The sequence below is a fragment of the Pelodiscus sinensis genome, chromosome 2 (assembly GCF_049634645.1).
Source record: "Pelodiscus sinensis isolate JC-2024 chromosome 2, ASM4963464v1, whole genome shotgun sequence".
In the NCBI taxonomy this organism is placed as follows: Eukaryota; Metazoa; Chordata; order Testudines; family Trionychidae; genus Pelodiscus; species Pelodiscus sinensis.
Genome location: NC_134712.1, coordinates 64369014 through 64392855, shown reverse-complemented (window position 1 = coordinate 64392855; position 23842 = coordinate 64369014). Strand labels below are relative to the sequence as shown.

The window sequence follows — 23842 nt, the reverse complement described above, 5'->3', positions numbered from 1 at the left end:
TTAGCTGGAAAACTTACATACTGTAATTTAGAATGCTAGAAACAAACCAATGTCTACTTTAATTAACATTTCCTCTCTGCAAATCAGCTGAAGAACGTGTACATACATATATACTTTTTACAAGGCTTAAAATGGCCAACATTAAATAGATAATATAATCTGAAAGATAAATAGAGTTTAATACCTTAGTAATTTGTACTTAGAAACAAAGGCCTTGGTGCAGTCTTGTTGTGTGCACTTGTAGGGCCTCTCTCCTGTGTGAGAGTATGAATGAACCTTTAATTTCTCAACACTGTTAAAGGCCTTGTCACACAGTTGGCAAGGAAAGTTTTTTCTTGGTTTGGTTTCACCACGCTTACGTTTCCCTGAAGGGACTTTCTGGGTATCTCTTACTTCTGACAAATCACCAGGAATGACAGTGGCCATCGCAGCCTAAACCAGGCCTTCTTGTTGGACACTTGGGAATTGCCCAACTCCACTAAATGATTTAGCTTTAGATGGCTTCTCAAGTTTCATGTGGTCGTAAAAGAAAGCAAAAGGGGACTGGAAAAAAAAATAAGAAACAACTAGTTTGTAACTAAACTTAATTTTGAAGTTTACTTGCTATGTGATGCTTCTGTATAAAACTTAATAAAATTAGGTCCAGCTGGTCTAATGTAATACCTGTAGGCTTCTTTATTCTGTGTGTCACAATTCTTAAAATGCATTGCTCAGGGTGAACAGATCCACATGTGCCACTACACCTTGTCACTTTTCCTTAGGGCACAAACAGAGAATGGCCCTGTTTCAGAAAGATTACAGAAGGCATAAAAAATAACTTTACTCAAAACTATATAAAGCTGACTTTAGGCAGCTGCAGATTTTGCAAGGGATTAAACTGTACTTGTGTACATATAAATGAAGTATACAAAATGTTCAGTTAATGCCTAGTGAAATTTTCCTGTAACTATACACTGTACTGAGTCAAAACTGATATGGATAAAAATATCTATAAATAGGATTTTTTTTCAGCTCAACATTGGAAATACCCACCCTTCCCATACAATTCCTACATCATAAGAGAGAGAAAATATTGAAGAGTTAGATTAGATCAAGATGGAAACATTCATTCCTTGTAGAAGGTTCACAATTGGTATTAAGATCTAAGAAATACATGAGAAATCCACTCAGGAGGAAGTCCATCCCATTGATATTGTCTGCTGGAAAGAGTAGCTCTGAATTCTTAATCTGATGGTAGCAACTGCTCTTTTAGTGATCTCACAGTACTTTACAATCATTTGTTGCCAAAAGTACTACAGCCCTATTTTAAACATCAAAACTCAAATGTAATTTGAAATACCAAAGGATCCAGTGTGACATAGATCAGAAGATCTAGAACAGCATGTTAAACGACTGTATGAGGGAAACAGAATAAAGGATAGAGTTCAATATAAAAGGCAGGCAGGATTTGAAGGAAGTGAATTTGGCATTTCTATCACAAGTGAGTAATTTTTTGAAAATCCCATGTGCAATTACCATCAGATTAGGAAGTCCATCTGAGCAACTGTTCTACATGCAATTTTGCTACAGACACCAGAGGTCGAAGTCAGCAGCCTGAGGCAGCTGGTACTAAAACGCAACTATCTGTAGACATGGGAGGGCACTATTCCCAAGCTTGCTGCCTCCTTCAGTATCTCAGCTCCCTGCTGTGTGCTTCTGCATGCTTGCAGCTTAGAAGCAGCAGCTGTTGGGACAGGTGGGGAAGAACAGTCAGGAATCAGGCAAAAAGCACAAGGCAACAGCTGTTCTAAGCTAATGCTACCTCCCCTAGTGAACAAAATGAACTGTCCCTAACTGGCAGCAAAGGGAGAACAGCTAACTTTCTAGCAGCTTGTCCCCTGGGCCAGCTGTCCTCTCCTCCCCACTGATACTGGGCTTCAGTTTAAGGGACAATGAGTTAGTGAACACTGCTTGGAAAAGGGATTTAAGAACAAAGCCCAAGTGAGATGGGGTTTCAGCTTGAAGAGAAAAGTAGAAGGACCTTGCAAAAGTGTCCAGGACATACTATTGAGGAGAGCGTCTCTCCTCTTAGTCAGGAGGAAAAGAGAAGAAGAGTTCTTCTGAAAACAGGTGTACATTTTATGTACATTTCAGACTGAACATTAATTAGAAAATGTGTTGACTGTGTCTGCATGTGCCTCCTCATTTAAAGAATAAAAACTTGAATTGACAGACCAGAAAGGTATTATCGTATTTTTTTAAATCTCATGATATTTTTAGTATCTTTTTTTATTGTGATGAATTAGCAACACTGCACCTTTAAACTCAAAGTTTATTATAATAAACAATGGTCTAACTAAAGCATTTGATTTAAGTTAACCAGTGATGAAAGAGAGGTTTCTTCAATAACAGTGATTCTTTAAGAGTTGCCTCCATACAGTCACACTCATGAGATGGGAGCATTGGGAACCAATTCCTAAGTGGGACTGTACATAGGCCATCAAATAACTTAGTTTTAACCCTCCTCCCCATCAAGTGATGAAATCAATCAGTCAATTGGCAACTTGAGGTCAAATTCTTCTTCACTTACACAAAGGTAAAGGCCAGACCTATTTTTCAATGACTTAACTAAGTTACCTCTGATTTATAATACTGATATGAGGAGGAGGATCTGGCAGAGCAACTTTAAAGTTAAGTTAAATTTGTGGACAAAAAGATTTACTAAAGTCCCCTTTAATCATACTTTGAGAAATAAAATTAAAACTAACTTAAACTGCAAATTGAAGTCACTGGTGCTCAATATGCACTATATCCCCTCCAACCCAAGCCTTCAGTTCTTTGAGCTCTGTATCAAAAATAAATCACAGAATGCTGAAAAGAATCAAGCATATTAAGCAGAGTTAATGTTTCATTTCACTATGATCCAAATATATTAAGATTTTTGAATTCACTGTGCTGAAAAATTATCCAAAATTATCCAAAATCATTAAAGCTTAAGAGTGGATTTGACCATGTAATTATGATAGTGATTCATTCAAAAATGTTGTTCAGACTGCTATCCCCAGGGTATTTTCAATAATTAAAGAAGAACTTCAGAATTATCTTTCAATATAAAAAAAAAATCACTTTTCATCTGTGGATGTACAAACTGAGCAATGAAGACAAAGCTTAAAAACGTTGATGCTCAAATATTACATTTTCCAAAGATCAGCTGAACGAATTTTATGAGTAAAAACGGCTGTTTGTGACTCAACATATCACTTAAAATTCTCACTCTCATTGGTGCTTTCACAACTGTAGGATGAATGACGATATACACTATAAAATCTACTGCATTACATACAACTATATTTTATATCATTTTAAAAGAAGTGCATACTTAAAAAAAAATAATTATGGTAGCCTTTGTATTAATGCACACCTGATGGTAGCCCAGTAAAGTCCTCAGATTTTGGTCTTAACCAGTTCCGCTGACTCTTCTTGGAGGAAACCAGAATCCAGTACTTCCCATTTTTGCTGGTCTGAAAAACAAAAAAGAAAGAATGAACTAGACTGTAGTGAAACCAATATATTTCAAAATGGGGGGAGGATAGAGGGATGAGCAGGGAAGAGAGACAAAAGTGGAGCAGGCAGTGCAGGAAGGGAAAATTAAAGGGGTAGAATATGATCTAATGCTGATTAAAACTGCATGGATTTATTGCAATAGTAGTATCAATTATTGACTAAAACTTACGTAAGTCCACTTATACAACTTCAGTTATTTCTGCATTTGGTAGTAACACATAAAAAGACAAGATTACATATCAGCAAAGGATTTCCTAAAAAGTAAAAAAAATCTATGAATGATTTGGAAATTAAATAAACCCTTCAAATATTGGGCCCAGCCGTCAAGTCTTCACACAGTACTGAAACAAACAATAATAAATAATCACTATCCAGGAGAGGACTTCTGGATGGGCCCAACATTGCAAGAACTTAAATCTTTCATCCTGCTTAATTATATTGGAAGTTTCATCCCCTTAAAAATTGACCTGTAATGGGGAAAAAATAACTTATTCTCTTCTTCGCCTCTTTAGGCAGTATATAAATAAGCCTTGGATTTTTTTTCCTTATAAACATCAAATCTCTCTTCCCATTTCTTACTGGAAGGCTTCCTGAATGACAATGATGTATACTTAGTCCCTAACTATAAGTACAAGGTAATGAAGGTAATGAATCTCTCCATCTGTTTTAGTTTAGCAGGTATATAAAGCAACATGTTTTTTATGGCACATAGGCCCTGAGAAGTCTGTGACAGGACCCCAGAATTATGTAGCACTGCCTCATACCAAATCCTCTCCTCTGTTACTACCTGTCCACTCCAGTAGAGTACCCTTTATTTTGGTATCCAATTACAACTTCGCATAACTTCAACTTTCACTGTACTGGACTTTTATATGGAAAATATGTAATTATATTAAAGTTATTGGGGGGAGGGGGAGGAGAAGACTGAAGGTTACTGACACCTGGAAAGGAGTATTTGGGAGTTTTCATCTCCAAGAGGGTGGGAGAAGCAATTCTGGTACTGAAAATGGCAGCTGAAACTTTTGGTACTAGAGAGGGAATGCAGCTCTTCTTCCCCGCTCTTTCAGGCAGAGGCAACTTCAAACATGAGATTTAAATTCCTCATTCCCAATTCCTGTAGACCTTTACAACTGAACTCGCTACTCTAACTTTATCCTGTCTCAACATCTGCCATGACCACCAACCAGAAAGATAATATATTCTATGGCTATTTCTACTGAAATAAGTAGTTTCCTCACTGAAGCAAGTGAGGCTCTGCTATCAGGGCTATTGTTTCAAGTTGTCTGTAGACTAAATCAGACACTGCTGCATAAAGTTAGAGAATCTACAATGCTCTTATGAAAGTTGATACACCTTCACCTTAAATATTGTGCTCAATTCTAGTTATCCATCTAAAAAAGTCCCAGCAAAAAAAGAGTTCAGAGATGAGCAGAGCCATACAAACATTATCAAAGGCATTGGAAGGGCTACCAGGAGAGAGTGAGAGGACTATGACCAATTAATAAATGAGGACATGACAGATGTATTTAAACTAGTGAATGGTATATAGAGAAGGAAAGCAGGTGTGCTTATTTACGCACTCGCTAAAAAACAAGGCAATGTTCCTCTAACAAGATGAATATTTTGAAACATTAACCTGTGGAACTTGCAACCCACATAGTTAAGATCAAGAATCTAGCAGATTCATAAAAAGAATTAGATCTTTACATGGATAATTAAAACATGTTACATTAGATAAGATAAAAATAGAGAATATAAATTTTCTTGCTTCAGTGCAATGAGCTACCTGCTACTTCTCAGAGAGTAGGACAAAATTATTCTCCATGGGCAGGTTGTTAAAAAATTGTCCTTTACAAGGATTTTCAACAATTGTCTTTGAAACATCTGGTACTCAGCACCGTGAGGCAGGCTACTGAGCTAGACAGACTACTTCTCTTTCACTCGGTATAGCAATTTCGGTATAGCAATTGCAGAATGCAGATTTTTAAAATATCCATAAGGGCTAGTAACAATTTTTAAAGAACACTAAAGCTTAGATTCTAGATCACAATTACAGGATAAATTCATAGAATCATAGAATAGAATCACAGAATACTAGAACTGGAAAGGACCTCAAGAGGTCATAGAGTCCAGTTCCCTGCACTCATGGCAGGACCAGGCACTGTCTAGATCATCCCTGTGGATTAATTTCACGGAGAAGAACAATTCATGGAGAAGAACAATTGTGCTAAAATATGCATAGCTGCATATTGTACATTAAGTAAGGCTCTATCCAGGTGCTAAACAAAAATCCTGATAATAAAATTACCTTTTTCCAAATTTAGCAGATTTTACTTCTTGGCACTGTTTTGCTATAATTCTACTAGTTCTTTAATTATCCAACACAAATGTCCCAGACAAGCAAGACTTGAATTTCTAATACTGTACATTTTTTGGAAATTGTTCAAATCCCTGTTTTCCCTTTGCAGTTAGTTTTCAAATTAACAACAGTTAATTGCATTTTTAAAAATAGTTTAAAAATATGACTTGAACTCCAAAAAGTATAGCCCAAGACAGCTGAATTATTTGGTTAAAAAAAGAAAGTCAAGATTCCTCAATCAGGCTTGCAGCCCAAATTAATTACTTCCATAGAATTTCAATTGTGTCACAACAAATAATTAATGTCACCACTTTCTCTAAAAAATATTTATTTTAAAATAATTAGTGAGAGCTAGGTCTTCTGAATGTATTAATGAATCTAGAGGAGATTAAAGAAACTACCAGTTTGTAAACCAGACTTCTGTAGGGGAAAGATCCAAGAAACATTAATGAGGGTCAGATTAAAAATGTAATTGATGACACAAATAATGAAATTATAGGCATGCTATGTTTGAAATATTTTTAATGGTGTAAGGTACAAAAGGAACCGCCAATTAAAGCGGTGAACGTATTTTACTTGAACAACATGATTCCTACATATGCTATAAACTACAATACAGAAGAACTCTAATTTTGTGGATTAAATAGCGTTTTTTTTTTACAGAAAGATACGTGTAACATAGGGGCTGCGGAAAAGAAAAAACAAAAAAGCACACAGGGAAGTGAGCGGTTTATGAAATTCATTGCAGAGAAATAAAATAATCTGAGTGAAGCACGAAAGCATATTCAATTAGCCTAAGAAACAAAACCAGGATAATGACCTGTAGATAGTGAGAGATCAAACTTATTATGTCTCAGGCAAACTACTTAATAGACAAACCCATTCCTCTTCCAATTAGGAAATACATAAACATAGGTATCAAAAGTTAAACACAGAAAATCATTCTGAAATTGTATAAGGACGTAGTAACAGCATGTTAGCAAAGTACACTACTTTATGCTTGTGCTATTGTTAGTATAGTATCAAGTAAGAGAAAGTATAAAAAACAAATTTTAGGATTTCATTCATTCAAAATTACAAAGTGTAAGCCTTTATTACTTGGCAAAAATGGAGATCCACAGTAAAAACAAGCAGGCTGAAATGCACAAAATTTAGAAACGTTAGGAGCTATGTCTCTTTCAAGCTAATGTGGGCTTCTTTGACACCAAAATCCTAATTTTTTCTATTCTAGCCAAAAATGTCTTGGCAATTTTTTCAAAAAGATATTAAGCTTGTTAACTTACAGAGCGCCATCTTTTTTTATATTAGAAAATAACTCAATTTTACCATTCTACAGCAGCATAACAATGAAAACCAGCGCAATAGTATACATCACCTTACTGAAAACAAAGAACAATTTTTGTCTTATTTAGTTTGTAGACATATAAAATATGAACTTACCAAACTTTATCATGACCCAATATGTCAAAAGACAAAATACTGAAATCGCTTTGTGTGTGTGTGTTCAATGTTTCACATTGTGTAGATCCATTTTAAATCTTCAGAGCTCAGCTTGGGTTACTAGATAGTCCAAATTATATACTGAATGAAGGGAAAAGTGTTGTTTAAGGTTAACCAATCTGATCCCCACAGGATGTCATGTGGTTTGTTTGTTTGTTTCTAGAATTTCTCTGGCACCACATGGATGCTTTTCTGAGAACTTTGTAGAGACTATGGTGCAAACAATTTTGGAGTTGCAAACTGAACTACTGTCAATGTGTCTAAAGCGTGTATACGGGTAGGTTTTTATATTTCAAGACCAAAATAAAAATAATTTGCACAAATTCATATACAATACAGTGGAACTAATTCTCTAACAAGACTACTGCAATAGCAAAATGTCATTTGCATGTATTTAAAATATCATTTTACATATAGAACAAATGATAGGCAATAGTGAATTCTGTATGGCATACATTAGCATAACCAAAGAGTACACAGTAATATGAGAATCAAATTCATTTATGAAATTTATAATCATTTTCCATTTATCTTTCACAAAGGGTATTTAATAAAATCTTCCCAGAATCTCTCCAGATTCCAATAGCCATAAGTTATTAATTTCAAAGAAAGTTTTATATACTTATGTGTTTGAATGTTGCTGTTTAACAACTGTATTTAGATTGTGCAGCAAGGTAAAGTGGTAGAATAGGCTAGCAATAACTTTTCAGTTCTTGTGAAGGTGATTTTATTGCTATCATGGCTCTGAAGGCTTTCAGAAACCAATGAAGTCAATTGACATTTTGGTTGTCACTGTACAGTAGAAAGTGAAAATGAAACTGATGCATGCATAACCACCTTATATTCATGCCCTGTACAGTATTCAGCAATAGTGTTGTTTTTTAAAATAATTTAGCACTACTGACATGTCAGTTCTAGAGGAACCCGGAGCAGGAGTAGCATGGAAAAATACTGCTACCAGTCATATCACTTCTCTGTATTCTGAGCTGCATTTATACTATGTGCTGAAAGTAGAACATACCGAGTTTAGCAATTTCACTTAGAAAGCTTGCTATGCAGGCAGCACAAAGGAACAAGCTGTGCTGGAAAAGCTAGCAGGATGCCAAAAGACTGGGCCAATTTTTAAGTAGCATGGTCTGAAGAATTAAGCATGGGACTAGAAATCATAAAATCTTGAATTCTAATTACAACTCTGCCAATGATTCACCATGTGTGCAAGTCACTTAATTTTTCTGTCTCAGTTTCTCCTACTGTAAAATGGGGATAACATTTACTTTCCTCCTTAACAGGGACAGGGTGGGGAAAAAAAAAAATCAAAATTCACACCCCTAAGCACTGGAGCCATAGCAATCTTGAGCACTGCTGCTCCCCCATGCACACCTAGCTAGGCTGATGGAAGAATGGTTCTGCTGATCTAGCTACTGGCCCTTTAGGAAGTGGAGTTCCTACAGCAACGGGAAAAAGCATTCCATCGCTGTAGTCTGCATCTGCCCTACCAGGCTATAGAAGCATAGCTATGGTGCAAAAGCTATGCCCCCACAGTGCAGACATGGCCTATGATAGGGTACAAACTGGAGCAGAATTTGAAGAACAGCTTTTTATTTTAGAATGTTCTCAATGAAGCTACTCCCATTAGAACACTGGGGTGGGGGAGACAGAGTGTATGTGGTTTTTTCTAAGATTTTCAGTTGCCATGCAGCAGAAAATGTCCTAAAAGCACTCCACCCTACAAGAGCCTGCTTTTCTCCTTTGATATAAATCACAACTTTTCTGTCAAGTTATTTTCTTTTTAAGAAAAAATTCACTTCAAGATGGCCATTGCTACTACTGCTGGAGCTCTGAGGCTGGCTGAGTATGTCAAGTGACCCTATGAGCTAACATGCAGAAGTCAAGAGATCATAACTGAAGATGCAGCACACTCTGGACAAAACCCCCTCCCCCACAACTGAAAGAGTTCTCGTGGCTTTTATTGTTTAAAATATCAAATAATAAATCAGTTAATAGTTTAATTATTCTTCTATTAAAAGTTTGTGGTTTGGATGGGGATAAAAAAGGTAGAGTTTTGATGGACAATCAGGTTTCTGTAACATGCTAAATTTCCTTTCAAAGGGAGAACAAACCACAAAGCAGTGGTATCCGCAAATCTGTTTGGAGTTGAAGACAGTACTACTGAGAAGACAGTAAAGTTTTGGTTAACTTCAGTCAGACATGTAAGTAAACCCATCACCACTATTGTCAAGCAACTACTACCCTCCTTAGCTGCTAGTTACATCACCTGTACGCCTACTTTGAAGTTTCTCAAAAAACTAAAACAAGCTGTCTGTTGCTCTCGGTGGGAGTCTGGTGCATCTGAAGTCTAGTGCACGAGGAAAGCTAAGCTACTGCACTGCTGTACTCAGAAGAGAAAACAGGTCTGAGTTGAAATAAAAAGACAAGTGAAGGATACTTTTCCTGCAGTATTTTTTTTCTTTGAGACAAGCCTTCAGGCCAGCACACAATCTGAGGAAATGAATGGGGCTATGGAAAAGCTGTAAAGGAGGTGAGGGAAGTAGTGGAATCATTCCCACTCCCAGACTTTTGGGTTCACTTCATGACTACTGTTACAGATTCAGTTCCCCCCTGTATCTCCTCTGTCCCACTAAGTCAGGAAGAGGGCTGATGGAGAGATCCACATATATTAACCCACTGGTGCCTGACACAGCCCCATCTCTTTAATCCCTCCTGTACCAAGAACGACAGGCTCCTAATGTGACACTGCTATCTATTTCAGCTATTATAAAAAAAACTCACTGTTCACCAGTAACCATGGCTCCAGTACCCTCTTCAAAGTTTCCCACCATCTTTTATCCCTCAATCTTAAATTGCGAAGGTCTATTTCCAATGCTAGAATCCTCTTGTACATCCACTACATTCTCTTTTGTTTTGGCTTATTTTGCTATTAACTTTTTGTAACTGGTCTATAAAATTATAACTTAAAAGATGGTTAATACGGAGCAACAGAACTGAACAGTGCCCTCCCCCCAATTAAATTATACAAGCTCCATTTAAAACCTCCTTAAATACACATCAGTACTAACAAAACAGGTTTTCTGACAACCAGCTCAAAAGACAAGGTGAGGGAGGTAACATCTTTTACTGGACTAAATTCTGTTGATGAGAGAGAAGTTTTCAAGCTTATTGAGCTCTCCTCCAGGTCCGGGAAACAAGCTCAGCATCTCTGCTAAATACAAGGTGGAACAGATTCCGGAGCAAAACACATATTTTAAGGGACTATTGAAAGTCAAGTGGCCCATTAACATCCCCCCAGATACACGGAGGAAGTGAGGGTTGGGGGTGTTGTAAGTAGGTCACAGATTATTGTAATAAGCCATAAATCCAATGCCTTTTTTTTTTTTTTTACAGTACAGGAACTTTCTAGCAAAGTTATGAATTTAAGCTTCCTCGCTCATATTTTGAAAGTGCTATGCAGACTTCCTTGAAAGGCGACTGAGAAGTCAGGTAAAGAGTAAATGCTTTGGGAAAAGTTTTCACCAACGGATGTGTTTGTCTGGTTTCATTCACACAGTTGATAATGAAACATTTAGTGCATTAGATAAGGGACACCATATGTGATAAGAATGCGTGGGACTCATGGTTCTTAAAAGGCATGTTGTGAGAGGTACTGATTGTAGTAGCAGGGGAGATACGGCTGCATCATATGCTTCCTCCCCCCAATATCCTGGAATTAGCATTGAATACCGCTATAATCACTAGTGATTCACCAGAACTGCAATTAAAAAGTGTTTCAAATATTAATCTCAAATGATGGAAGGGATGAAACACTCAGTGGCTAATTTGATATTTAAATTATCTTAACTAAATTTCAGTTACATATCAAGTGCCATGCATGTTACAAACACCTAATGAATGCCAAATATGTCATTTCAGTGACATGTTTCAACTAATATATTTTCTAAATAATCAAAACAATTGATTGTTGATCTTGACTAGGATGAATGGGCTGCAAAGCTCAGCATTTTCATACAAAGCTGTGAGATACGTCATCTGTGGCAGAAAAATGTAGTGTGCTAACCAGTATATAGGCAAGTGAAGCTCATCTCATATCCTCAAACAAATACTCCCAACTATTAACAGAGATTATAGCTACTGTTTGGATTACATTTATACTTTTAGGACTTGGGTGTTCTTCATTGGTGCATTGCTAATGTGGACACAAAAAATCACTGGTATAATTTCCCTTAAGGGACTAGCAGTTATCTCACTATTGCCCACAGCACACCGATCAGTGCTTAGATGTCTTGTCTACTTTATTTGCACCTAATTGCACCAATGTCAGGTCAGCTTATAGCCACTGAGCCTTAGTCTTGACAAAGCCTACATCTACACTGTGCTGCCTCTTACAATAGCATGGCTGTGCTGCTGCACATTGTCTGGTGCATGGGGTCGCTACGTTTTGTCACCAGGAGAGAGATTTTTAGAAGGGCTGTAAACGCTCATGCTTCAGGGCCTAAACCAAATAAACGCAGCTAGGGAGAAAACTTTCCCTTCCCCATAACAGCCTTTTGCAGGGTTTTTTCATGTTCCTCTGAAACATGTGGGAATGGCCACTATCAAGGCAGGATGCTGGACTAGATGACACTCAAGTCTGAATTCCTGTGTCATATAATATCTACAAGCCAAATTGATAGAGTAATATTGTGTACATGTATGCATGGAACTCCAAGTAGCAGCTTCGTATCTCCCTGGAGTCTCTTTTGAGACACGCAGTTGAACCTGCCTTGGATATAGCTGAACATGTTTAAAGACCTCAGGCACTGGGATACCTGCCAGATGACGACAAATAAGTATATATAATCTCATCTATTTAATCTTTCAGTGGAAACTCTCTGCCCTCTAGATGTATCCCTGTAGGCTATGAACACTGCACATGTTTTACAGAAGACTTACTCCCGTCCAAGTAATAACTGAAAACTCTTCTAACATCTGAACAATGCAAACTAGCTTCTCCCAAAACTGCATGAAGACTGGTGAAAATATAAATTACTTACTACAAACACCTGAAGAGTTGCACAGAACCATCTTATCCTTATGGAACATTCTGGGAATGGATGGAGCACATGGTAGAATGGATCATGCACACGCTTAATACTTGTGATAATAATTAAGAATGCAGCCTTCTAAAAACAACTGTAATGAAATGAGTACAGAAAATGGCAAAGTTAATCAAACCAGAGATCCATCTAGACCAGGGGTGGGGAACCTCAGGCCCAGGGGCCGGAAGTGACTCCCCAGTTTGCTTGGATCTGGCCCCTGAGGTTCAAGGACCACCTCCCCCCCAGCACTGGGGAGCCCATGCTGGTGCTCCAGCCCTCTCCCTTCCTTCCCCTTCCCCTCCCCTGCTGCCCCACCATGGGGCTGAAGAACACAAAATCTACTAGGCCCTTCTACGCTCTGGTGTGTCTTTCTTCTTCTTCAGTCGGTATGCCACGTCAGTGAGAGGGTTTTTTGTTTGTTTGTTTCTCTTGTGTGCAGCCCCGACTGATTTTTCTGTGGATCAGTGGCCCCTGACCCAAGAAAGGTTCCCTGCTCCTGATCTAGACCCACGTCTTAGCCTCACCCTAGTCAGGGGAGGAAAGCATAACAAATTCTTGAGTGGACATTTGTGGAATAATCCATAATGAGGCAGTAATATTTTTGCAGATAACTGTATTCTCCCCTCTTAATTTTAATAAGAAATGCAGAGGGGACTTAAAATTAACTAGGTAGCAAAATTTCAGATGAAACTCAATGAAAATAGAATATAAGGAAAGAAATAATCTGAACTATTCGCATACCCATTTATGAGTTCTATACTACCTTTAATCAGCCAGAGGGTAAAAACTCCAGGATGCCATTGTGGACAGCTCAGTTAACACATCTGCTCAATATTGGCAGTCAGAAGAATAATCAGTGTTAAAACGTATGAAGATTGTGAACAAAATAGGTCAATAAAGAAATCTATAATGCAGCTTTGCTTGTAATACTATTCAGTTATGATTACGCCATCTCAAAAAACACACCACACACACACACGACTTCAGAAACAGAAGAGGTCCAGAAACAAGCAAAAGAATTAGAAAAATTAACAGATTTATGAATAGTCATTAGCATTGCATTTCTGCCCCACACAGGCCCACCTAGCTATTACCACCACCTACAAAATTAATACATAACACCTCTGTTCTGAAGCAATGAAAATTTAAGCCTAAAAGTACATAACCCTCATCTCTCTCACCATGAGTATATGTCACTATTACAACTATTATACACATTACAGACCACACACTGCAAACTTAATTCTGTCCCCTATAGATGCCAATCTTTAATTCAGTTCAGTTCCTTTCACCAATTAAGACAACAAACATCCATAACTATCTTATAAAGGGGATGCATGCGAAAGAGAGGTACAAGTTATCAGAAGGAAAGGGGGGGAGAGTTCAGTGTTTACAGAAGGAAAAGAAAGGTTGCCTTTATGACTAGTTTGTTGTCTTGTTGTACTTATGGGCCCTCAAATGGCAGGTCTTTCAGAAAAGCCTACTTCTTAAATGAGACCCAAGGATCCATCAATCACAAATATAGTTTCATAGTTATAGTGGTGTCACTAAAAAAGTCTAAGAACTGCATCCAAAGCATTGTGAAGCCCTTACAGTTCATATTTTGTGACTTATCAGCCATCTACAACTTTAGTCACTGTTTCTCTCGCGGCCTCTGCAGAATGGTACTCTAGCGACGACAGCAGTTTCTCTCAAGGTAAGTAGTACTCAACCTGTGTAGTAACAGAGATTTTTCGAGATACATGTCTCTGTGGGAGCTCCACTTTTGGTGTTGTTGCACTCCTGTGTTCATAACTGGAGATTTATGGTAGCAACGCCCGTTTGGATTGCACCTGTGTGGCTGATGTGATGCCCCCCAGAAACATAACCTTCACATAGAGGTACAGTAACAAGGTTGTAGCCATGTGCTCAAAAGGAGGCTCAGTGATGATGTGGAGAATTAGGTTGAGGTCCCATAGTGAAGTGGATTCTCCCCATTCCAGATAGGAGTTGAGAGAATCGTTAGGAAGCATTTAGTGATAGGATGTGTGAAAATATAGAATCCATTCTTTTGGTGAAAAGCTGTAAAGGCTGAAAGGCATACGCAAATGGATTTAATGCAAAGGCTTATTTAAGTTCCAGTAGATAGTCTAACGTAAGTAGTAAAGAGGATGACACAGGTACACCATATTTCAAATAGTTTCCACTTATGTACATGTGTGTGTCAGGTAGTTGCCCTACAGCTGCTTAATAAAAGGTTTTGAACTTTCATTGAATGAAATTTTATATCTCAAGAGACATGCAGTACCAGGCTATGAGATGATGTGTTTGGGGGATTGGGCCAGAAGCAATCTGATGAAGTTCAACACTGAGAAGTACATAGTTCCCTGCACTTAGTATGGAAGAATCCCATGCACTCTTACAGGCTAAGGACTATGGCTAACTGGCAGTTCTACAAAAAAGGACCTGGGGACTACAGTAGATGAGAAGCTGGAAGGAGTCAACAGTGTGCTCTTGTTGCCAAGAAGGTGAATAGTATATTGGGTGCAATAGTAGGAGCATTGCCAGCAGATCAAGGCAAGTGATTATCCCCTCTATTTGGCAATGGTGAGGACACAACTGGAGTATTGCATCCAGTCTGGAGAGAGGTCAACAGAGGGCAACAAAAATTATTAGTATGCTGGGGCACACAACTTAAGAGAGGAGGCTAAGGGAACTGGGCTTATTTGGTCTGTGGAAGAGAAGAAGGAGGGTGATTTGATAGCAACCTTCAACTGCCTAACCAGCGGGTGGGGATAGGTTCCAAAAGGGATGGAGAGAAGCTATTCTCAATGGTGACAGATGACAGAACAAGAAGCAATCATCTCAAGTTGCAGTGTGTGCAAGGTCAAAGCTAGATATTAGGAAAGACTATTTCACTATATGGTCCTGCTTGGAACAGGACCATGTTAAAATCAGTTACTCATGCTACCGGCTCTGCATTATAACTTTTAACAATGGGAGCCACATAGTGAAGAAACACAGCAAAGCCCACAGCAAAGCCAGGAGTCAGTGTGTAACTGTAAAGGAAACCGATAAGCTAATGCTTATCAGTTAACTGTTAAACCGTTACACTTTTACATCCCTACTTGGAGCAAGTGGTTGGACTAGAAGTCTCCTGAAGTCTCTTCCAACCCTACTCTTCAATGATTGTAAATGACCACTCTCTCGTAAGGTTCCTGAAACTGCTCGAAATCGTGTGAAGTGTGGAAGATAACAATTGAATGTCATGTGGTTTATCTGGATTCAAGAATTGTTCTTCAAGCCCTTGGGTGGAGATGGCAGCAGGTGCCCTTGACAGCAAAATGGGTGGTGGAGGTGCCCCAAGTATGGGCAGAGCATTGGGTACTCCTTTTTGTTGCTGTTGTGGATATGAAGCCCATGGCTGCCAGAATGGTCACTGCAGCTGGAAGGGTATTTTGGGCATCCAAGGTTGGCCATACCAGGCTTGTGTGTAAAGTTTTTAGGGAACCCCATACTTGGTGAGGTCAGTGTATCAGGAATAGCCACAGGAGACGAAAGCTGTGGTGAGTTTCCAATATTATCTTCATCATCATGATCCCCACTACAGAAGTGTGTTGAAAACTGTAGAGGGCTTAGTTGGCTAGTACTGTGTGTGCTGTGGTACCATCAGTGCTAAGGAGAGAAGAGTGTGGTACCAATGAGACAACTTGTTGGCTCTGGTGGAATGGAGGAGATCAGTACAATGTGCAAGTATGAGTTTATAAGAGCAGGTGTGTGGCTAAAGTGCCTAGAACCAGCAGTAGGTGGCAGCATTAGAGCAGGGATGTTCGGTAGCAATGGTTTGCTTGATGTAGGTGGTGCCAGGGATTGGGATTCACTTTCCTTTTAATGCTGGTAACAGAGCTCGACTGTTCAGGAACTCTGGGTTTCTGTCACTGTCAGTATCAGAGGTACCTGCTGTGTCAGCTGTTGGTATGGCCAGCGCAATTGGTAAGGGAGTGTTTTGCTGCTATTGAAGTGCCTTTTCTTGGTTATCACTGGAGTTGGGGACACGGAGTTCCATTTCTTCACTGCCTTCTTGGGATGTTGTCCAAGCTCGTTACCTCTGAAAGAGGAGCCATTATCTGAAGCAGGAGCTGTCCAGGATGGGTTCTCACCTCTGGTTCAGATGCTGGGCCAAGAGATTGCTCCATGGAGGAGAAGCTTTAGTTGTAAATCCCTGGTTTTTCTAGTGTCGACTTTCAAGTTGTAGTAGTGCAAGCATTGTTAGGATATGTCTGGGAGAAGATCAGAAGGAAATATTAATGCAAAAGAAGCCAATGCTAAAGGCTGACACTTATTCTTCAAGGCTGGTTGAGGCTAAGGAGACTAATACTCTGACATCTCCCACTCTAATGAATTGGTTTTGGTTTTTTTCATATTGGGGAGTAATACTGCACTGGCAGATATGTTCACCAGATCCTCTGCTCTCAGAATGGCAACAAAGCCAAAGAGATTGAGTGTAGTGTTCCCTGTAAGATGAACAGGAGAGATACAAATGCTGCCCTAGCTGATTAACAAGAGTGCCCACAGCCAGCAGCATATGTTTCTACTTGTGGCGCACATCTGCACGTCTCAGTGCACATACAAAATTTATTCCTCATGTGCATGGAAAAAATTAGAAGGAACATTGGTTGAGTTGAGTCCACATCTGTTATCTTGCAAAGAGAGCTATAAGTCTATGTGGAGGCAGCTTCACTACATAGACCTTTCCACCAGCAGAACTGGACTTCCACACGAAGCTGCTCCTCACCAATTCACCACACCACCTCAACAAATGCTACTTAGAAATCAAGAATTCCCTTAGCACTGATTTCACCAGGCATCAGAACTACTTATAGCTAACTAGGACTTAGGTCTCATCTACACTACAAATGTGCATCACAGTATAACTATGTCACTCAGGAGTGCGAAAATCTTAGTGTAGACAGCACTAAGTCGATGGGGAAGTGCTTCTCTCTTCGACATAGCTATTACCTCTGAGGGAGGTAGATTAAAGTATGCTGATGGGAGAAGCTCTCCTGTTGGCAGAACAGCATCTTCACTGAAGTGCTGAAACTACACTGCTGCAGTGATTTAACACAGATTTGCCCATAGACTCCTCAGAGTCCCTTTTATGTTGATCCCTCAAGGGCTTAGCACTGGACTGGAATAAACGAATCTTTAAAATTGCTTTGACCAGGAGCTCACTGAGGCACCTCTATTTGGGGTTATATCTCTTACCACACAGGTCATGCATTGGATTTACCCATCTGTCACCAACATCATAGCATCATATTAGGCACTGATCTTAGCAGTGGACATGTCAGTTGCTGAGCGCTAATAGGACCAAACTAAGTCCACATCATCACAAGCAAAGTGTATGTTGTCTAAAATAAAAACAAAATAAAAATGATAAACCACCTACAAACGCTAACAGGGATGCCTAGGACATAAAGCAATGGATAGTCCTCCATTCCAGCTTGCTGCTCTTAAGACTGTAAGGACCAAAATCTATGTTTCTCCACCAAAATCAGGCAACTACAAAGCAGAGAGCTCAATGAAGTCATTTCTCAAAGGCACTTCCCTTTCATTAAAAAAACAAACAAACCATAGTTGAAAACCTGAAACTAGGGATGTTAAATTACATTTAATCAGCTAATTGAGTAATCAATGGAATTTCCATCAACTGCAGCCGATCCGCAAGTTACGAATGGGTTACGGACCAAACACTTGGCCACAACTCGAAATGTTCATAAGTTGGAACCCACTGAGTTACATTGCAACTACGCTGTTTGTAAGCGCAGGTCGCATTCGTAACTCGGGGACCGCCTTTATGACCGCTTAACGGGAGGTTTGGTTGTAAATGCGAATGGTCGTAAATCAACCATTCGTAACTTGGGGACCAGCTGTACTCAATTAGTTGATACGGGGGGGAGGGGGGACTGCAGAGCCACAGCAGAGGGGGAGGGGAACTGGGTGCGAGCCAGTACAACTGAATCCCAGCTTGCGCCCAGTGCCCCTACCTCTGCCTCCCCTGTCCCCCCAGCACTAGCTCCTGCTCACTGCTTTTCTCTGATAGAGTCAGTAAAAGCCCTGGGGGTGAACAGTGACTATCTGAGTCACTCTTTGACTACCCCAGGGGTGTCCAAACTTTTTTCAAAGAGGGCCAGATTTGATGAAGTGAACATGCGTGAGGGCCGACCATTTTGCCTGCCATTCTTTGAACCATTAAAATTAAATGCAAATTAACTATTTTATGCAAAGTTTATTGCAAACGGCATACTTTTCATTTCGTCACATGGATGACCAATCTAAACAGGTGTTAAATCACTCTGCCTTTCATATCTGAAGGCCAGATGAAAAAAAAAATCCAGGAAGCTGAAATATGTCAGGAACATTGTAAAGTACATTACATATTATTGGTAATAAAGGTTGTCTGTCAACTTTTAAGTTCAAAAAATATGAACAGGAACATAACGTCAAGTATACATGTTGTGTCCAAATATATTTATAACTGATTTAGACCAACTGACATTAACTGAGATTTTACAATGTATTCATCTCAATACATATGGATTCGTTGGGGGGCCATAAAAGATAGATATTGCCAAATTACCTGGGGGGCCGTATTAAACCAGAACACGGGCCGCAATTGGCCCGCGGGCCGGACTTTGGACATGCCTGGACTACCCGATAAGCATATGCTTATCAGGTAGTCTACTAGTTGCTTACATCCCTACCTGAAACATGAATCAAATGTAAAAAGATGCAGCAATGTCTTTTCCAGTTTGCAAACAAATGAAGTTAGTGCCTTTACTGCTACTCAGAGTCTAGACAAGTAGCAGCAATGGAATGAAATTAAACTGACCAGAGTTGTTAACAGCTGTCACAAGAAAACCTAGGTGTTAGTGAGACTGTCAATCACTTGAATTTCATGTTGCTTCTGCAAACTAAAGAAGATGTGCTAGTTATTCACAGGGGAAGACGACCCAAAAATGAGACAGAATTCCCTGTAGCAGCTAAATATGTATGGCAAGTGGAGAAAACAAGAGAGAAAGCTCCTTGTTCCTTCCAGGAGCCAGGATGGGCAATGTTTGAAGGTGATCAGATATCTAGTAACCTGAGTGATTCAAAAGAGACCCCAGACAAGAACCAGGAACAGCACACTAAAAAAGCCATTCACAAAAAAAACACGGGCAGACACAGAGATGTAAGCGACTAGTTGACTATAGTCAAGAAGCGACTCAGCTAGTTGCTTCTTCTCCCTTGCTGCCTCTATCAGAGAGAGACAGCAAGAGGGGTGGGAGCAGAAGTCGGTGCTAGGGGGAACCATCTCCATGAGGGGCAGGGGAGGCAGAAGCACAGCAGGGAAATGGCATGAGCAGGGACTATTGCAGTCCCTGATAGTGCTGGTTCCCACTGCGGGCACTTCTGCTTTTGAAACGTATAAGAGTCCTCCAGGGCTCTTGTACATTTCAAAAGCACAAGTGCCACAGGGAGCACAGGGCAAGCAGAGACTCAAGCAGTCCTTGCTCACCCCGTGCTCTCTGCAGCACTCCCCCCCCCTTTACTGCCTCTATGACAAGCAGCAAAAGGGGGGGGGGGACAGGAGCACACTGAAGATAGTGGTTTTTGTATTATTTCTTATTATAGGTCTTTAACTAAGCCAAGAAAGAATAGTAGTGTGAAATGCTCTGTGCTTCATCTTGGCTCCAAAGTGGACTGATTAGGCCTGACAAAATGGCTTGCCTTAACTAAAAGCGGGACAATAATTCTTATACTGTCTTATTTAGGATTTCACATTGAGTAATATGCAATCCATTTCCCACAGGCTCAGAAAATTAATAAGCCTATAATATTTAGTTGAATGTTGCCTGACATTTCTCATTATAAGATCCTTGTAGTGGGGCAACTTTTCCATTGTGCCAAGGGAGAGGTTAAAGCCAGGCTAGACAGTGCCTGTTCAAATCTCTTCAGGGAGGCTTAGAGGAAGCCAATCAATCAAAAGGAAGCTTGCTGAGGCAGCCATGTTTATAAGGCACTGCTCAGAAGAGCAGAGGGCAGTTGGGTCCTGATCAGCAGCGCTAGAGAGCAATGTGGGTCCAGAGGCAGAGGGTGAAGACAGAAGGGAACAGAGCAATGAAAGGCAAAATGTCAGCCAGAAAGCAGTGCACTAATTCCTGATGTGACTGGCAGGAGGTGCTGCCAACTCCACTAGACCCTATTTTCAATTTTATATTTGTGAAACTATATGTTTGAAATCTTCCCCCAAAAAATGAAGCCTGAAGCATGTACCAGACATGGATAATTTTAGTAGGGATGTTAGCTATTGAGTAATTTAATAATCATGTAACCGCATCAAAGTTTAGCAGTTACATGATTATTCGAAAGTCCCCGGGAGTGGGACTGGCAGCCAGTGAACTGGCCTCCTTCTGGGGAGCCCCCTGCCACTCAGTACTGCTGCCTCTGTATCAGAGACAATATTGAAATGAAGTGCACCATCAGTAAATAAAAAATTTCAGCAGGTAAACATTTTATAGCAGGAGATGCAATCGCAGCTCTGTGTCCATAATAGTGATGTTAGAAATGGTTTACTTTAGTAATTGTGTAGCTGCAACAATTCTTAGTGGTTACACAGTTACTAAAATACTCCTCTCCCAAGGGCGGTGCCAGCAGCCAGTATGCTACAAGCCCTATTCCCAGGGAGCCCCCTGCCACCCTGTGCTGCTGCCTCTGATACAGAGGCAGCAGTCCATGTCCACAGGAGTCCCAAGTTCCCCATGGACAGAGGCTGTTCCAGCATCCCATGGGGCAGTTTCTCTCTGCAGCAAGCTGTATGGACTGGCAGCAGTACATCAGAGATAGCAGCTCGCGGTGGGACTGAGCCAGCCTACCAGTCCAAGTTTTAAATTCAGAGCATAGGGGAGTGGTGTTGGCGTTAACTGGGATCATAAACCAATAAACAACTAAATATAGGTTAAACTGTTAGCTGATAAACTGCTAACATCCCTAGTCCATAATCCATTAATAGTAACAATTACTTGTGACTTACAACATATATTTAATAACCTAATTTTAAAGGGGAAGTTAAAATTACAGAAGAGTCAAAGATGAAAGTCCACCAATTTAAGACAGACATACCTTCATCTGCGCACTACCTCCATCTCAACAATTGTCAGCTACAAAATAACTGATACTTGCAGCTACTCAAGAATTCTCTAGAACACTCCTCAAATCCTAATGACTTTAGGGTGAGTTGGGATATATTCAGACACTTTTCAAATCAAGCCCTTAGCACTGTATTCTTAAGCACAAGACGTTTTCAGTCAGAAACCTGAAAGAATGAAATCAAGGAAGATCTATATAGGAGAGAATTTGTGCATCTGCCCGTGTGTCTATCCAGCCATCTGAGAGTCTGTTTGTTCAAGAACTCCCCAAATGATAAGAGCTAGGACCACGGCATTTGGTATGCAGCTTCTTCTCATCATAACTTAAAGCAAGGTAAGGATTTGGTTGTGCCAGGATAACGGGATGTGCATGGAATGTGATTGTTTCTCATCAAATGTAAAGGGAGGTCTGATAGTAGGAACAGTTATACTCTAGAATGACCAGAAAGGGGCAGCAAGCACAAGGGACAGTTATGATCACGGGGGGGGGGGGGCAGCAAATGCCCCAGCCCCAGAGAGCAGTCACTGGCCAGGCAGCGTGGTCCCCGCTGCCTCGGGCCAGCCCTGGGGATATAGTCAGTTGCCACCCAGACCCCTGCATTGAGCCCGCAGGCCCCTCCCCATCTCCCAACCCCATGCCCTGAGTGCCTTACCCCTGTTCCATAGAATCTTCCATACTCTAAGAATATGAATATAGCAGTAGGGATATATTACAGACCATCTGACTAGGGTGATGGTAGTGATGATATGTTAAGGGAGATTATAGTGGCTATAAAAATACAAAACTCAAAAAGGAAGTATATCAACTATCCTAAAACTGAGTGGGTACATGCCACCTCAGGACAGGATGCAGAGATAAAGTGTCTCAATACCTTATAGGACCTTATAGGACTGCTTCTTGGAGCAGCTGGTTCTGGAACCCATAAGAGGAGAGACAGTTCTTGATTTAGTCCTATATGGACCACAGGATCTGGTCCAAGAGGTTTGGATTGCTTGGAAATAGTGATCATAATCTAATTAAATTTAACATCCCTGTGATGGGAAAAACACCACAGAAGCCCATCACTATGGCATTTGATTCCAGAAAAGGGAACTATACAAAAATAAGGAGGTTAAACAGAAATTAAAATATACAGTGCCAAAAGTAAAATCCCTGAAAGATGCATGGAAACTTTTCAAAGACTCCATAATAGAGGCTCAACTTCAATGTATACCCCTAAATTAAAAAACACAGTAAGAAAAGCCAGAGTGGCACTTTTGGGGTTAACAACCAAGTAAAAAAAGCCATGCAAGATAAAAAGGCATCATTTAAAAAGTGGAAATTAAATCCTAGTGAGGAAAATAGAAAGGAGCATGAACTCTGTAAAATGACAAGTAAGAATATAATCAGGAAAGCAAAAAAGGAATTTGAAGAACAGCTAGCCAAAAACTTGAAAAGTAATAGCAAAGTTGTTTTGAGTACATCAGAAGCAGGAAGCCTACTAAACAACCAGCGGGCCACTGGACAACTGAGATGCTAAAGGAGCACTCAAAGACGATAAGGTAATTGCTGAAAAACTAAATGAATGTTTTGCACTGGTCTTCACAGCTGAGGATGTGAGCAAGATTCCCAAACCTGAGCCATTCTTTCTAGGTGACAAATCTGAGGAATTTTTCCAGACTGAGGTGTCACTAGAGGAGATTTTGGGATAAACTACATTACATAACAATCACTAGGACCAGATGGCATTCACCCAAGCTCTAAAAAAAAAATCAAAACGTGAAATTGCAGAACTACTAACTATCCTTTAAATCAGCTTCTGTACCTAATGACTGGAAAATAGCTAATGTGATGCCAATATTTAAAAAGGCCTCCAGAGGGGATCCTGGCAATTACAGGCCAGTAAGCACTGGGTAAATTAGTTGAAACTATAGGTAAGACTAGAATGGTCAGACACAAACAATTTCTTGTGAAAGAATCAACATGGTTTTTGTGAAGGGAAATCGTGCCTCACTAATCTATTAGAATTCTTTGAGGGGGAGCCAGTGGATATAGTGTACTTAGATTTCCAGAAAACTTTTGTCAAGGTCCTTCACCAATGGCTCTTAAGCAAGGTAAGCTGTCATGGGATAAGAGGGAAGGGTACACTCATGGACTGGTAATTGGTTAAAAGACAGTAAATGCAAGGCAGGAATAA

At 39.9% G+C, this 23842-nt stretch overlaps 1 protein-coding gene across 2 annotated transcripts in view; it reads right to left on the bottom strand.

The window, feature by feature from the left end:
* The window catches only part of PLAG1 (PLAG1 zinc finger), a 51087-nt gene that overhangs the window by 6493 nt on the left and 20752 nt on the right, over positions 1–23842 (bottom strand). The window contains exons 2-3 of one of the 2 annotated variants that reach the window (XM_006126138.4): positions 3401–3500; positions 185–543 (exon numbers count right to left, since the gene is read on the bottom strand). In XM_006126138.4, coding sequence (XP_006126200.1) covers positions 185–426 — 242 coding nt within the window. In that variant the 5' untranslated portion in view covers positions 427–543; positions 3401–3500. The remainder of the gene's footprint in view (positions 1–184; positions 544–3400; positions 3501–23842) is intronic. The other variant, XM_006126141.4, reaches the window with a different exon arrangement.